Source organism: Hyalella azteca, unplaced genomic scaffold (assembly GCF_000764305.2).
Source record: "Hyalella azteca isolate HAZT.00-mixed unplaced genomic scaffold, Hazt_2.0.2 contig5525, whole genome shotgun sequence".
Taxonomy (NCBI): domain Eukaryota; kingdom Metazoa; phylum Arthropoda; class Malacostraca; order Amphipoda; family Hyalellidae; genus Hyalella; species Hyalella azteca.
Window position 1 is genome coordinate 8,445 of NW_025935713.1, and position 17,908 is coordinate 26,352.

At 36.6% G+C, this 17,908-nt stretch overlaps 1 protein-coding gene across 1 annotated transcript; it reads right to left on the reverse strand.

Moving 5' to 3' along the window:
• Nucleotides 1-895: 895 nt before the first annotated feature.
• On the reverse strand, nt 896-5,073 carry LOC108669101. Its single transcript, XM_018156387.2, has 5 exons — nt 4,800-5,073; nt 4,247-4,389; nt 3,829-3,967; nt 3,174-3,314; nt 896-1,689 (listed from the first exon to the last, which is right to left on the reverse strand). The coding sequence occupies exons 1-5, from the start codon at nt 5,028-5,030 to the stop codon at nt 1,537-1,539; spliced, it is 807 nt and encodes a 268-aa protein (XP_018011876.1). The 5' UTR covers nt 5,031-5,073; the 3' UTR covers nt 896-1,536.
• Nucleotides 5,074-17,908: the final 12,835 nt, after the last annotated feature.

The window sequence follows — 17,908 nt, forward strand, 5'->3', positions numbered from 1 at the left end:
ACTGCTACACCATCTACAGCCAGAGGACAGTCGCCACGTATCGCAGGAGGAGCGATAACAACACCCGCAGGGAGCTGAGGTTCGGAGAGTTCGTGCCGTAGCTGCTGGACGCAAACGAGGAGCTCTATGATGCCCACTGGTAGCCTATCTTCATACTCTGATCGCCCTGCCTCATCAAGTTAGTCAGTTTGTACTCAGCGCCAAAAATATAATAAATTTATGGAAATTGGTGTGAAGTTAAGGCCGCTATTTCCTGCCAGGATTCAAAATTATACTTCCATTTTTACGACAATTTTGGTTCATTTTACGATCAGTACCGTATATGACTATAAAAATTTATAACGAGCTGACTATGTGTCTTTCCAATACGAGATTCAAGCATAACACATTTATAACAAATCGGATAAAATAAATTAAATGCTTGACGATTGGTTAAAATCCTAGCACCATAAAACGTGTTAAGAAAGTAAAGTGTTTGCAAGTCTATCTGAGACGGATCTGTCGCAGGTACGATATCATCACGACCATGGAGATTGTGGCGCAGGACTCAGAATTTATGCTTCGGCACCGCAGGCTGAAGCAACTCTGACACCTCGCCAGACCCTAATACAGAAAGCTCCTGCCCTCAGGTGCCGTGTCTTACTACCAGCAGCTCCTGCCCTCAGGTGCCGTGTCTTACTACCAATGTTCGAGTACAACCCTGTTCTGTTGTTCGAGTACAACCCTGTTCTGTTGTTCGAGTACAACCCTGTTCTGTTGTTCGAGTACAACCCTGCGCTCTACTACGCCATCGTGGACGCCGCTGCTCTACGTGGGGCCTGCGAGACGGCGGAAGATATGAAGCAACTCAAGATAACCAAGTGCAACATGCAGATAAGAATGAAACACCCAACGAGAATTGATATTCTATTTGGTAGGGAATTTTATACATTATTATTATATTACTGCATGCTAATTTCCTTGTTGATCGCCAATTAAGAACAAATATTTTCATTACTGTTGTTTCAAAAAAGAATTAGTAAGCAAATAGGATGACACTAACTAGTAAGTATTACAAGCTAGTTAGTCATCCCAGCTTCTGTCTGGTAACCTAACAATGCGAGCCGACTAGCTTGACAAATACTTGATAAAAAAGAAGAGAAAAAAAAATTCCGTGTAAATTTTTGTGAAGTAATGAATGTCTTACAAATCTGAATTTTATCAAAGCATAACTTAGTTTTTATTTCAAATGATAATTTGAAATAATCTAATCAAATGCTAATTTGAAATAATCGTTTTAAAATAGAATTGTAACTTTTCAGGATCTGATAAAAACTTCGTTGATTCAAAGCAATTACAATTTGAGAGGGGGAAATAATTGAATTCAAAGTTAAACCCATCATTGGAATAAAATACAAACGATAGTTAATACCAGTATTAAGGAATATAATCCTTTCATCAAACATGGGCCACTCATTTTGATACTTTAAATACATTGCCTCGACAGCCGTGACCAATGAAGGGTGGAAATAAATAATTTAAGTAGTTCAGTTCTTCTTAAGTCTTGAGATCCCAAGCACTGTCCCATCTCTTCCTGCCCTCCCGAGTGATGAGAGGGCGGTCGAGCTTGACATCAACCAACTCCTTGGGCTCCTCCAGCTGCTCAGGCTGCACTGCATACTCAGGGCTGTATAACAGCTCGGCGTCCTCCTGCACAACACCGTCACCAGCGTCGTCAAATGTGACCCAACATACACCATATGGAATTGAAAAGCGAAGAAAACACCAAGCAAAGTCACCATATCGATATTGAAAACGTTTCGGAGTCCAGCTCCATCATCAGTTCAAAAAACTAAAAATGAATAAAATCATATTATATCAAAATTCTAAGACAGACAGTCTTGTCTGTCTTAGATGAAGCTGGACTCCGATGGAGCTTAGAACTGATGATGGAGCCGGACTCCGAAACGTTTTCAATATCGATATGTAGAGTTTCAACAATTTTTCAAGTTTTCTAAAAACTTCCTTTTCAATTACACTTAGGCGTCGAATAATGATTCTGGATAAAAAAGACACGACAATATTAGACAGAGCAGTCTATATGCAAAAATTATCAGAGCTTTTGAGCGACCCTACCAAATTTTGTTCATGTAGTACTAACCAAACGCAAAAAGTTAAAGATGAGATTAACAACATTGCCAATAACCTGAAGCAAAATCACGCATCGTGGTACTGGAAAATCAAGCGGACTGGTGATTTCAACAACGGACATCTCTACGGGTTGCCAAAAATTCATAAAAATGTAGAAGATCCACCATTACGTCNATTCGACGCCTAAGTGTAATTGAAAAGGAAGTTTTTAGAAAACTTGAAAAATTGTTGAAACTCTATATAAAAATAAAGTCCGATTTATTATTTCTGAATATCGATATGGTGAATTTTCTTGGTGTTTTCTTTGATTTTAAATTCCTTGTGAACTTGCGATATAAGCAGACTGATAATGTAAGTACTAACATATACCATTAAATACTGCACGCTACTGAGAGCAGAGAACAAGTTTCACGGTCACTAGGCTTGGCAAAATAAGCGATAATGGAAGAGTATTAATTATTATGAATTAATAATTAATATTATACTAAAAAAAATTATGAATTAATGGAACACAACAGTGTTATTGACTTCCACTAATAACACAACGAGGTAGAGATAAGAAATGCTGAAGCAAATGAAAAGATAAGATAACCAGTTCAACTCAAAATTTGATACATCACCAGTTTTTGACAAGATATTCAAAATTCAGTACATCACCGCTATCAGATACTAAAATTATATTAAAATATATTAAATTACACATTATTATCCAAAATTGTTATACTCCAATAAACATATAATTTTAATCACAAATTCCTGCAAGAAATACCACAATGAAACAATCAACACTTTCGGCTGTTACACAGAGAAATTGTTGTTGGTAATTTTGAGCCAGTACTACATCACTGTGATCAGATTATAAAATTATATTATAATACGGTATGTTAAATTACACATTATTATCCAAATTGTTGTGCTCTAATAAACATATAATTTTAATCACAAATTCCTGCAAGAAATACCACAATGAAACAACCAACACTTTCGACTGTCACACAAAAATTTTTGTTGGTAATTTAGCGTGCATTTCATGCAGCACGTACAGTGAAGCGGCAGTGTGTTGGGTCGGCGTCCAAAGGAAGGTTGGCTGGGATCTTCACTGGCTTAATCTCAATCAAGTGCTTCACGGAATAGAGCTTCTCATTCATTTCTGGCACATTTTTAACAATCACAACATCTCCACACTGAAACAAAAATTCAAGTATGCATCTTAATTGTTAGGAAATATATTTCATAATATTTTGAAGTCGGCCAGTCTTGTTACATAAAAGTTTGAAGTAATTCACTCGAATGGAGCACTAGAATTTAGTGTCTATAGTACAGTACAAAATTACACATTTAAACAAAATGCTTCAGATTCATCAAGCAGCCTTGCCTTAGCAAATGTCAATAGTATATTAGACTATTAGTAGAGTATTAGACTATTAGTAGACTATTATTATTTCCCATCTATTTGGAAAATTTTAAGCTATTTCACACATCAATCATTAGAAATCCAGCAAAATGCTGTAATTATACACCAATTATTGTACCAATTTGATTAAAATTGTCTTCCCAGGAATTATTCTATGAATGGAGATTCTGAATTAAAGGAATGGTGGCAGACCAAAATTAAGGCATCAAACTAATCAAGAATCTACAGCCAATGAGAAATTACACATTAGGACACATAGATACACTCACACATAGTTAACTTACAGAAAAGCGATTGATAAGGCCAAGTTCTTCAAGTATTTCCCTGTACCACCACTCCATTCTTATACCAAATCTTGCTCGCCGCACCATGAAAAGAGGGGATATTTCTTCCTTAGGGAGAGTCTCCACATTGTCTGGATCACTGCAAGAATAAGCTTTACATTTTCAGAAAACAGAAGATAAGCCTTAATTGTACTTGACATGTAGAAATAAATTGCAATCAAATGGGACATCACTACAGCCTTCACAATACTAAATCCAAAGTCAGCTCATAAACCAATTCAAGTAAAAATTACAAAGTTTTTTTTTCAAGTGGAAGATAACATGGAATGAAACTCTTAAGTCGGCAAGCATAAAATGTATCATAAATATTGCAACAAACCTTTCCTGCAATTTCAAATTGACCAGCAATGACACTTACGCAGGATAATAATCAAATCCATAGTAGCGCAAGCCACCATCAGGTAACTTTTGAGGGTAGTCAATTAGAGGGTCGTCAGGTAAGGGGTGACTGCATTCTCCTGATGACCACAGTGCTTGGTCAACTCCTTTGTTGGCTTGCGGCTAGAACACATAAATGAGAACATGGAGGCAAACCTCAAGCAAGACTAGTCTGTGATAAGTAACTTCAAACATGAGAAAAATGGAAAAATTATTATTTATAACATATTGTATTTTTGTGAAATAATTAATTTATTAAGTATGCCATGATCACAAAAAAATGAATATATTATTCTGTTGCAACATTTTAAATTTAAATCAGTAGAAATGTATTTAATTTAGATTGCAGCCATTATATTACAACAAATTAGACGAGACAAATTTTGTTAATTTATTATTAATTAAGTAGTAATTTGTATTTCTCACAATAACAATTGGATTTGTTAGAAATTATATTTCATTAATATATTAGGGATGAAACAATTAAAAATATAGAACAGATTAACTAATAGAAACTTGATCAAGAAACTAACCTTGTATTCAAATTTTGCATATCTTGAAGGCCTAACACGAAACTTTGAAGGTACAAATCTTGGCACAATATACTTGTCAAAAGGCTTGGGTGTAGGAGGAGTTTTATTGCGCCGCACAACCTTATACCGAACTGGATTCAGGAGATGACTCTTTGGTACTGGTAGCACAGGACCAATTCTGCCTGACACTATACCAAAAATTTTTGGCAGGCAAGTTTGGAAAATTGCCATAATAAATTGTTTTGACCTGAAAATAGTTAAAATTGCATTGATATGGTGGAATTTGGGAAAATGTCACCATGTTTAGTAAGCAAGGTACTGTTTATATAAGGTATTTACATGTTATTTTGTAAAATGTGTCTGTCTGTGGCAAAGAACCTCACTGATCATCAGTCATTTTGATCATAATGCATGTGCATCCATGCCAATTGGCCAACACATTGCCCATAACAATCATGTTGAAGGTCTTTGCAAGGGCTATATTGTATGGAATCTCCAAAAAATTAGATATGCTATTGGTGAGGTGCCAGATGCAAAAAAGTGTCCCAAATTACCCCTGGGAACTGGGCAATTTGGGACACTAGCAATAAAACTTGATAAATGTTTGAACCACTTTCCTTACTAGGGCTAGACTAGACTATGTCTGTCCTAATTGTCCTTTTCCCTGCCTCTGAGCAGGTGCTAAGATCTCATTGTCAGAAATTAATTAGCTAAGAGAGAGATCAAAAGGGTTATTACCAGCAAGATAACCCCCAAAATCATTTCCTCTGGACAAGCCAGTCCTTTAGGGAGGCCAGCTCAGGCTGTTCTCCCAAAACCAAAGCTTGGAAATCAGTTAGGAATTCTGGATAGGTAACATGTTCTTACATTTATAGAAGAAAATGGATCGAAAAGCCCACCACGTTACACTTTCCACTGCAGTGACAATTGATACACTGAGCTGATCAGAAACTGCCGTGGTTTCAATATCACGCGTGGTTTGGAATCCAATACTAGGTCAGCGACATCTTACTCAATTACATTCAATTGTCGTTTATCCATAGCAGACAAATTTTTGCAATGAATTTGTTCTAATATAAAAAAAATATGTCAACATTTGCAGAAAATTCTCACTATTTCACCAATGCCAACAAAGTTTTCAAAACCACACGAAATGATATCACATTTCAAGACCCCACAATAAACTGCAAATATTTCACAGGCCACATGGCATAAGGCACTCGTGCCGTGATGTTAACAGAAGGCAAGATGCCATCGCCAAGACAGGGTGCAAACCTTGTTTTGGTAATGTCAAGTGTTACTTCACAATAAATAAATTTGATTTATATTTCACACTGAGATTTAAATGATGAAAAGTTGTTTCAAAACTTAACCCTTTCACGCCTGAATTATCTTGCGATCCAAAATAAAATATTTTTATGCTAAAAATGAGTTATTTAGGTGTTAAATATTACAGAAAGAACAATAGTTATGAAATATTCCTTTATTGGAAAAAGTTACAAAATGTTGCCTTTTGTCTACATCCGGCAGATATAGACAATTTCGAATGGCTACTTAGTATGGTATTGAACATAGCAAGATTTAGTTCTAGTAAGGCACAAACCTACATTACATTTGTTGCACATTACTTTAGTGAAACCTTTCACACAAAACTTGCATCTATGTTTTGTTTCAGCAATAAATGGCAAATGACCAATATTGTCGAAACGTACAGCGTCTAATGAATGTGAGAGAAGATACTCCAACACCAAGGTCATCATTTTTCTGAGATTTGCCTGTATATATCTCGAAGTCATAAACAAACCCACTTGATCCTGCTCGTGATATTACTTCGTATCCCCATTTGTGAGGTTTTTTTGGATTGTATTGTTTCAAAGATATGCGAGCTTTTGTGGGAATGATTTGCTCGTCTACTACTTGATGTTCTTCCTGTGATACCTTCCGGCAATTTGTTCTGACAGATTCAATTATGGGTCTTATTTTGAATAACTTGTCAAAATCGGGATCATCTCTGGTCTTCTGTTGCGTGTTGTCGTTGAAATGAATATATCTCTTTATCTCTTCAAACTTATCTCTACTCATGATAGTCAAGTGTTCTGTGTTAGATCTACTTGGTCCCGGCTGCTCATAAGACATGATGGATCTGCAATATAATATAAGGAATAACTACTTAGGACTACAAAAATATCATTGGTAATCAAGGAAATAGTTAGTGCTGCCACGGTGCTCTTTTACTCAGTTGTTTACCAACTTGTGAATTACTGCCGGATGTAGCAAATAAGCTACATATCATTTCAAAACCTTAGATTTCAAAATGTTCATGTTATATAATATTTTTGACAATTTAATATCTTACTATGCATCATTACCTATACAATGAGTATGATTTGCACTAAGATAATCATTTGGAAATATTTTCTATCGCGATATCAAATAATGAAAAAACAGCGTAACACTCACCAGACTCAGGAACGTGTTTTGACGCGTCTTCTCTCGATCATAGCTGTCATACTACTGACGCAACGAAGCAAATCTTAGTTCCACTTTGTAGCTGTTGATGCACTCTTTGCAACGGCGTTTAAAAATATCCTAGATTGTAGTTAGAAATGCCATAAAAATAGACTAGAATTTAATGTAGATTACAGTCTACATCCGTCCTGAAAGGGTTAAAGGCCTATTGATATCATCCAGACAGGCATAGAATATATCTACTTGCCAAGCCACAACTGAGCTTCTCAAGCTGTGGTTTTATAAATTTGCCAGCTCTGATTCCATTTCTTTGAGCCGTGATTCCATTTCTTCAAGCCGCGAATTCCATATCTTGGCCATGAAAAGCCATTTACAAGCTGCAAACTTATTTACAAAGTCCGTCCACGTTTTGCAGTTGCCCCAAATCTCTAATTTTGTCCTAAAAACAGTCGAACAGCAAAACTGACATTTGTTTCACTTAAGTGGCAACTGACCTGTGAACATGTGAAAATGCAGTCTGACTGCCCGAACGTGACGGCTGCTTTACAATTTTTAGGAAACGTTTTGGGTTGGCATGTTATTACATTCTGCAGGATATTTTGGCAGCAGCGTTGATTGTGCATTGGCAGTGTCAGATTGTGCTGTCATTGATCAAGTTTAATATTTTATGAAATATGTTTTCAAAGTGTAAACTGCAATTTTTTCAATCAAACAAAAATACATGACATTCGAGCCACAAGATTTTGCACCTACTGAAATTACAGTCCAACGGGGTAATAAGGGGCAGTCCTCTGACATTTGTAGAAATGTTGTAGCAGCTAAACTACCTAATCAAAATTTGGCAAAACTAAAAATAGAGGCATAAAGTTCAACATTTTTACTATATAAGCCATTTTCTTAGTGCATGATCAAGCCATGCCCATGAGAGAATTCAATATATAGCATAAAGCAAGTTAAGAAATCATACATTTATTACCTCTAAAAAATCACTGAAAAAAGAGTGAAAAATGAGATTTTGGAAAAAGTACCTCTGCTAAGGTCTGTAGCAAAAAAATATTTGTTGTATTAAAAAGTTTTACTTACATAAAAGTGGCACACTGGTGTTGGCTTAAAGAAGTGATTGACAGAATTTGCATATCTCATTCAAAAAAAAAAAAAATTGCGGCCACTTCTGCAAAACGGGGTAATATGGGACACCCCTAAAAATGCATTTACAGTAGAACCTTGGTTTGCAAATTCTCCAGTTAACAAAAAAATAAATTAACAACAAAGAATTTTTATTACATCTAACTTGCTCAGTGAAAAAAATTTAACTTGACAAAAAATTAATGCATTATCAGTCATCACAAAATTGGGCATAGAATGTCATAGGTAAAATTGAGCACTGGGCAGCAAAAAATGAAAAGTAAGTAACCTATACTATGATTTATTTCTCAAAAAAATATGATGGTTGTCACTAAAATATTCCTTTCTGTTTCAGGTACGTTTTTTCCGATCTTTTTCATTATAGTGAAATCACTTGACTTGATTAAAATTGCGCAAAATTACAAGTCATCCTGTAAGCTTACAGATACAGAAGAAATGCTATATGGCTACTGATTTGAAGCTTGCAGTAGGCAAGGTCATTGTCAATGCTCAATGGCATGTCCATGGATATGGTATTTCAGATCAATAATACTATAATGTATGGATAAGGTAATATCATATCAATAAAGAAAAAACAAGTAAAAAATAAAAATCACAGAAAATATAATTTTTCCTACATTTACATCATCTACAAAGGAAGAGGAGGAATTCAGAGTACTCTTTGTAATGGATGAGGACACTCAGCATGCTTCAAATATTTTAAAATCACGTTTTATTTCAAGTGTCCCTTATTACCCCATTTCCAGAAAAATTCGAGAGGCTTTTATATTGCGTCCAACACCTTACAAATAGCATATGGAATTTTTTAAGAGATGCCATATGATAGTCCTGCAAACGCAAAGAACTTTAAGGGGAGCGTCTACCCTAAAATTGAAAATTTTCACTTTTTCGGTTTTTATACTCATTTTAAAGCTGACATTCTGCCCTATCCAACGGTACCACTGCCATATCTGTACGTTGATTTATGATTTCACAACATTTCATGAAAGGAAGGCGGGTGGGGGAGTTCTTTAAGTAATTAGATAGGAACTAATTAGCTGCTGAGCTCTTTAAGTATAGTGTCTACTTGAGTTGTGCTGCAGTTACGTGTTTAGTCTCATCTTAAAGCCTGTCTCTTATACACATCTAGATGTGTATAAGAGACAGGAGCTTATTTCCCAAACAGGGTTAACTATTTTGTGACCCTTCTTTACATAGGTTTTCTTTAAAAATTAGTCAGTAATTCATTATTTGCAGAAGAGGGTTGAAACAAACACTGAAATGACAGGCAGTGATTGCTCTAACATATTCTTTTGTCAAATTAAATTCAGTGCAATTAGAATGCACGCCATGGGCTGGTCCTTTCTTACCCCATGAAGGCTGCGATCCTGTCTTACCCCATTTGACTATACTCACTGCAGTGAGTGACAGAGAGCGCATTTTCTCGTCGACGAAAACTAGAGGTCACGGACGGACGGACAGATGGACAGACAGACAGACATGGCAAGCACAATAGAGCATTTTTCCAAAAATGAGAAACTGCGCTAAAAACGCTCAAAACCGTCCCTTATTACCCCACTTGACTGTATGTGATATTAGTACAGCAATATTTCAGAAAAAATAGGATTTTACCAGCCCTGCATCCAGTCTTCCAGATATATATGATGATATTATCTAAATAACTTCACTTCAGATTCTGAATAATTTTATCTCCCAATTCCATCGCAGAGTTTTTGAATGCCTTGTGTCATTTAGAAAATGTTTGTTGTTTAGAAGCGGCAATTACTGCATTAAATAACTCACTGAGCACTTACTACTTAGGCATGTACCATGTCATCATTGTCACAAATTAAATAATTAATGTAAATTTAATTTATTTCTACAGCTATAGCTAGTAAAAATGAGCAGCATGAGAAATAAGGTAAAATTGTCATCCATTATCTTGACTTGACTTCCAAATTTGTAAATGTTAATTTGTTTGGTTAGACTTAGTAACTTAGAAAATATTGTTAACTAATTATTTTTTAGTCTAACTCTAATTGAAATCTAATTGAAATCAACCTCCATTTTCTCAACTCTTGAGTACAACTTTAATCCCACCTATAGTCCTATTTTTATCATTTTTTTATATTATTCTATTTTTATTTTATCTTAGCGGACTTAGCCTAACTAAAGTTTTTGGACCAAAAACGTGGAGGCCAGGTGGTGGACTCAGGATTGCAGGAGACTTGAAGTAGGCTATATATACTGTGTATTGCAAAAGTTGAAAATTTTATTAGCCAAAACGACATGTTTGAGAAGTGCAAACCGCAATTTTTCCAATAAAACAAAAATTTATTACATAAGAGCAGCAAGATTTCATACCTGCTGAAATTATATGATATTAGAGGCTTAGAGCCGCGATATTTCAGAAAAAATAGGACTTTTCCAGGCCTGATTTATTATTTAGGTATTTATAAGAACAGGCAAAGAGAGAGAGCTGCTGCCTCTGTTTGATCTGAACTTCTGAAGGAGTGAAGCCACGCTCTTCTGCTATACAAAACTTTAGCGCGACCTCCCTTTTCAGTGGAAGGAGAGTTAAATCAACAACAATTAAAGATGGGAAAAAACGTCAAAGAAGAAAGTATTTATTCTTTCTGAACAGTGTTCATGGGAACACCCCAAAATTAATCTTGCGAATAGTAAACTGGTTCGAGCTGCTGCCCGTTGGAAGTCCTCGGAAATCTGGAGCAAGAGCTTCACCTGGCCAGCGCAAGCCAGCCAGCCTCGAGGCTCGAGCCAGGTAGCACAGAGAAACAGACGTGCTAAGTTCCGTGCCGCCCATCCTGTCAAAATAAATGCCAACTGATTTTAATGAATCGAAAGCCAAAAGAGAAAATTGGAACAAGCTGAATGTTAGGGTTCTAAATATTAACTGCTTAAATTTATGAACCTAGCTGCTATGCTCTCTAAATTTTAAATGATAATCTTAGAATAATAGATTTATACAACAAATTTGGCTTTCAAAGGTATATAGTATATATTTCAGTTGGAAGACAAGATGGGTTTTATTATTTGGGTTGAGAGTGGTCAGTAGTGAAGGGGAAATGGTTATCCATAATGGAAACTGGCCGGGGCTACAAGTTGCCACAACTGACAAGACCCTGAGCGGCGGCTGAGCCTAAGTGATGGACAACCAACCTGCAGCATCCGGTCCTCTCCACCGACTCCACAGCTCTCGCACAGACCTGTCCTCCGTAAGAAGACAAGCTGATGCCGAAGTCCCCAGGTCATTCACCGTCATCGGTCATTCCAGCACCTCGAGGCCGCCATCTCAGACGAGACGCACGCTGAAGGTCTCACTCCATCACGTAGACGTCGAGGACAATGCGCAAAGGTGTGGCGTCATTGGCAGTCGTAATGGATCTGTCTGCTAAGACTGCTGGGTGTTTCTGAATTGGACTAGAGGTTTGAGTTTAGCTTCTATCTTCAAATGTGGATTTGAAGAAATGCGGAAGGTTACCCACACTACAGCAAGAAATGTTGGGAAACTGTAGCCGGCCAAATAAACTTACAACTAACTCAGAACCAAACAATAAACGTCCAACTGGAAATATCTTAGTCAAGATAATTTTATACATCTGCACTGCTCAGGCTTCAGCCGCTTATGGCGGCGGGGCCGGCAGTCGGCACGACATTTGAAGTTAACAATCTCGTCGATTGTCACGCTATTGATAAATTCTTAGGTTTCTACAAGACTACAGATAGAGAATTCCTAACGTCTGTTGTCGACACTCGACGGCAGCAGCACAAAGTGCCTCAAACGGGAATCCCCTGGTAATTTGTAGCCTGTAGGTTTTTGGATGAATGCGGAGCCGCGGACGCCGGAGGAAGTCGGACGGCCGCACCGGTCGGACAAAAGCGCGTGGACGTTAGCGTGGGTTACAGCGTGGGCCAGCCCGGCCCTGAACCTGCCCTATCCCAGCTCTCCCTTTAGCCACGTTTTATTCCCTCAATTCGTAATCAATAATTATGATATTTAATACATGGTTTCACATGCTTATTGCGCAGTCGTGACGATTTTTTTTATAATTTTAACTCATCTACTTTGCAAATAAAACGGTAAAACGGGCGCAAACGGGCAAATTCCGTCACGTAGCCACATTTTATTCCCTCAATTCGTAACCAATAATTATGAAATTTAATATATGCTTTCACATGCTTATTGCGCAGTCGCGACGATTTTTTTTTATAATTTTAACTCATCTACTTTGCGAATAAAATGGTGAAACGGGTGCAAACGGGCAAATTTCGTCACGTAGCCACGTTTTCTTCCCTCAATTCGTAACCAATAATTATGAAATTTAATATATGCTTTCACATGCTTATTGCGCAGTCGCGACTATTTTTTTTATAATTTTAACTCATCTACTTTGCAAATAAAACGGTAAAACGGGTGCAAACGGGCAAATTCTGTCACGTAGCCACGTTTTATTCCCTCAATTTGTAACCAATAATTATGAAATTTAATACATGGTTTCACATGCTTATTGCACAGTCGTGACGATTTTTTTATAATTTTAACTCATCTCCTTTGCAAATAAAACGGTAAAACGGGTGCAAACGGGCAAATTCCGTACCGTAGCCACGTTTTATTCCCTCAATTCGTAATCAATAATTATGAAATTTAATACATGGTTTCACATGCTTATTGCGCAGTCGCGACGATTTTTGTTACATTCTTATACCCTCCCGCTTTCAATTGGAATAGAAAATATGATTTTTCACCTCCAGTCAAACGCTCTGCTTGGGCAGTTACGAGCACCGTTCGTGTTTCGTGAACATTACCATTTAGATTTTATCTGATTCCCTCAGTGTACGGCGCGCACTTCAAACTGATTAGCATCGCTCCATTCCCTGGATATTTGCGAACAAGTGTAAGTTTTTACAATTACATTCCTGATTACGACAGTGGGCGAATTTAAATAATAATGAAGAGGTACTTTCATTTGCTAGATAATGTGTTGAATACACTTGTGAGTTGTGACGAAGGTTGAATTGACAGACAGTTAGTACCTACCATTTCAATTCTAAATCTACTGCCAACTGCCAAATTTGTTTTGCGACTAATATTTCATGTATCTTATTACTGGTATGTCCGATTGAATAACTGTCAGGCATCAAATCACTCCATTGCAGTGATTGCACCAACGTTGCCTCAACTTGCCTGGTTGCCATAGCACTTTTGTTGCCAGCTTCCAAAAGAAGGCTTAAGAAGCTATTTATTAAAAATATTGCAAAACTCTCTAGCATCTAAATTAATAATAATAAATTTCAATTCTAAACAGTATCATGCAGTTGTCATTGATGAGCTGTGAATTAAATGCAGTCTCTGCTAGACTGCTGCTAAGCCAGACTGCCAGGCCTCCATGCCATGATGCCTGCCAGGGTGCAGAGGGTACAAGGCTGCAAGCAGCCTTGCCACAATATGGTTTTTAGCCCAAAGCATTGCCAGCAATTTTCAAGAACTGTCGCCATGTAATTTTTAATAAGAAAGTGATGCAAGCTACTTTAACTCCCTTACTCTCCATGCACGGCAACACTTAGCCTACACACATTGCAACTGATTGCCGGACAAGCTTCACTGCATTCTGATCCATCTGGCATACCAGAAACCTTACTATGTGTGCTTGCAGTCTTTCAGATTTACAGTAATTTCTAAAATGTCATAATTACAATCCAAATGTGTTGGCAATATCTTCAGAAGGCTTAATTTTTGCTGCTGATGCATCACAAATATCTTTTGATATTCACCCACTCTCTGCACTCTGTCTGCTGAGCTGAATTGCAATTTTCCTGCTTGTTTCTAAAATCTCGCGGCTCCAACGTCCACTGTGCAGAGAGTGGATGAATATTGCAAGATCTTTGGCGATGCTTCAGTAGCCAAATTTTTGCCTTCAGAAGATCTTGCCGACACATTTAGATTGAAATTATTGCATTTAATATATTTCTCAGTCTATTTAGAAAAAAAGTAAGGTTTCCGGTTTGTTGGATGGATTACGATGCAGCGAAGCTTGTCCGGAAATCAGTTGCGATGAGTTCCGCAAAAAATGTAAACAACAAGTTTACGATTGCGTAGTTGCAGTCACATTAGAGCGGTCAGACTGCTTTATTACATGTTCAGTTGACACTTGCTGTACAATCGGACTGTTTTTAGGGTAAAATTAGTTATTTGGGGTAACACGTGCATGCAACCTTGCAAATAAGTTCGTTGTTACCGGGAGGCCTCTACCATATTTTTCACCCAACCATCTGCTCTCTATATATGAATTATTTTTGAATTAATGTTTACTTATTAATTATTGTTGAATGTATGTTTTCTTTCTGTTCTTTTCAGCCTGTAAACTAATTCTATTTATTGCAACTTGGTCAATTATTGTGATAACGATTCGAGGACCATGCAAGTGCAGTTACTGATCCCTAAATTGACGAGTCATTAAGTAAATTAATGTTTACTTATTAATTATTGTTGAATGTATGTTTTCTTTCTGTTCTTTTCAGCCTGTAAACTAATTCTATTTATTGCAACTTGGGTCAATTATTGTGATAACGATTCGAGGACCATGCAAGTGCAGTTACTGATCCCTAAATTGACGAGTCATTAAGTGGAACTGCCACAAGTTGTTGGTGAGTTGAATTAGGTGTGATCCTTTTAATTGCAAAGATGTTTCGTGAGTGTCCCATAATTTTGCTACCTGCAAATCTGATTAATTAGCTTTGTTTGTGCTTTACTTTTCATCTAATGTTTATTGAATTTCTTATGTCAACTGTCTGCTTGCAATTTATTCTTGAATGCTTTGCTTTTGTGTATTTATCTCAATAACGTCACAACTTTTACAAATTACTTGAGCGGTTTATCTTGGTTCTGTTTTAGCTCATCTTTGCAATTGTTTCTCAATTTCACTCCAAATATTATAATGTTTGTCTGTTTTGTTTTTCACATTTTCTTGCTTGCTGCACCCAACCAGCTTGCTAGTAATTAAGAATCGATTTTAAATATTTATTGCATCAGTTTTAACATTCAATTTCCCTTCAGGCTTAGCATTATTATTTAGTGGACAGGTTATTGACTTTGTGTATTCTTTATTTTTCAGTTCATCAATGATGAATACATGTAACCCTGTCCATGCTCCCTTCCCCTATCCCTAATCATAACCCCTGAAATGCAGTTAAACTTCTTCACTTATTACATTGTCACCATATTTTTACTTCAATTTAAGAGGTAAGACACCAGTCTTTCATTCGCCTTAACATACTAGATAGAAGGGTTGTTGCCAAACCAAAGTCAAAGTAGGTAACACCTCACCCGCAACGTGAGACATCCACCCGGCAACATCGTGGCTTGTAAATAGTTCGTCATTACTCAGCGTAAATGGCTTTTCATTAAAAATTACCCGGCGACGCATCTTTAAAATGGCCGGCGACGCTTTGGGCTTAAAAATCCATATATTGGCGACGCTGCATCCACCCTCTGCATAGTGGTCCAACGTGACCAATTTTCAATACATTTGAAATCTTGCGCCCCCAATTGTGCACTTTTGGTAATAATTACATAGTAGGTAATTAATCTGACAGAAATCTTGCAATTCCGAAAATGGCAGGTAAGCTCTAGTCGCAGACCTAATGGTAAAAGTTTTCCATGCTTGCTGCTGAGCGGCAACTCATGTGTCAAGTGTCATTGACATTATTACACTTTTTTAATAGACTATGCAACCTAGATTCAACTTTGATTGTTAAAATTATGATTACTACTACATTAGTTTCACATTAAATCAAGTAGTTGTGATAGCCAAGTGCCAACAAATGACAAGTACATCTCACCTCTTGCACAAGACACAAAATGGCAACAGCAGCAGAAAAAATTGAAATTCCCCATCGCTGCAGTTGTTCATTACTTGCAAATATTTTCCATTGATCTCTATTTTCCATATTTTTAATAACATTTTTTATTTTTCAGGGTATTTATGCTTCTCTTATCAAGATGCATTTGGATTAAAAGAGGAGGTTTCATTATGAGGCAAATTGAAACTAGCACTCACGACTATTCCAAGGAAGATGAGGCAGCCTAATACTGCTTCAAGTATATTCCTCTTTATGATGGGTGGTCCACACTTTTGTTCAATTTTAATCTTATTCATATGAAATTTGCTTTGCATCTTGTGAATGATATTGGAATGATTGGGTTCAGCAGGAAAGATTTGTTAACTCGTCTAGGAATAAAGATCTCCTGATCTCTTCAGTATATTTACTCTCTTTAGAGTAAAGTAAATCATTGCAACTAATCAACAATTGTAGGAGTATTTGATGACATTTCAATGTATTTTCACAATATTATATTGAGAATCTCTGTTACAAATACAAGTGGGAAAAAAAATGAGTGATCACTGTAAAATTTAAGTTTTTTTAAGTGATATCTATTAACTTGTTAGAAGTAACTGCGCAGCTTCCTATTATATCTCAATGAATAAACTTGAAAACCCTCTTAATGAAATGTTTTACAAATGACAACATTACTACCACTATCCTTCGTACATGCTTCTTGCCATAACAGGCCGTACATAACAGCAATAATAGTTAAAAATTATGTATGAACGATTTTCTTTGTGATTTATGTATTAAATGACTTTTTACTTCTTAAATCTATAGCCTCTTTAAGTAACAATGTGGTCTCAATGTTATATCAGACTTACACTTGTCATGACAGTAATGTAGTCATGAGGCAAAATTTGGTTCATATTTATTTTTGATATTTAACTGTGCTTCAACTTCATTTGTAGCACATGACCATAATATGTCAAGAATAGTTTGCTAACTTATATTTACGTTATGATGAGAAGAGACAGAGTTCATCAAATCATGTATAAGCTTCATTCAATATTTCTACATTCAACATGAATTTCATGAAGAATTTAGCTTATGGAAACTATAGTCTTGATGCTTATGATTCACAGGCATTAATTTAAAAATGTAGGCAGCCATCTCTCTTTCAGAGTATTCTAAGCCAATCATTTATTATACAAAGAAAAACATACATTCCATTTACGAACAAAAGCATGAATTTCTACAAATGAAANACAATTGCCCAAATCAGACTGAAAAAGCATCAGGCAGCAGGACTTCTATCGTGTGATGTGTGCATGGGAAGCTCAGTACAGCAGGGAGCAGGCTATGACATTTTTTCTGAAGCAGAGGCCATACCACATATAAAATCCAACTTTTGGACTCTAAAAAGCATGATACAAGCATCACTCAGCAAGCAAGGCTGACAATACATAAACAAGTAAAGTACTGTTCTTCATTTCCTGACAGAAGCTTGCCATGCCAGTGAAGTACCAATTTTGTTGAACAGTGATATAATTGAATCGCAATTGCAGAAGATCCAGATAACTAGAACCAAGAGTTTGTTCAAGGACAACAACCAAAGGTGATGCTGGAAGCACAACTTATTGAACGAAACCATACGCTGCCCTCTAGTG

Bases quoted from the DNA above. Each gene is read 5' to 3' on its own strand.
- LOC108669101 (XM_018156387.2), bottom strand. From the start codon at position 5,030: ATGGCAATTTTCCAAACTTGCCTGCCAAAAATTTTTGGTATAGTGTCA. The intron at 4,390-4,799 runs GTTAGTTTCTTG...TATGTGTTCTAG, and splicing joins ATGCAAAATTTGAATACAAG to CCGCAAGCCAACAAAGGAGT. The intron at 3,315-3,828 runs GTAAGTTAACTA...TTTTTGTTTCAG, and splicing joins GCCTTATCAATCGCTTTTCT to TGTGGAGATGTTGTGATTGT.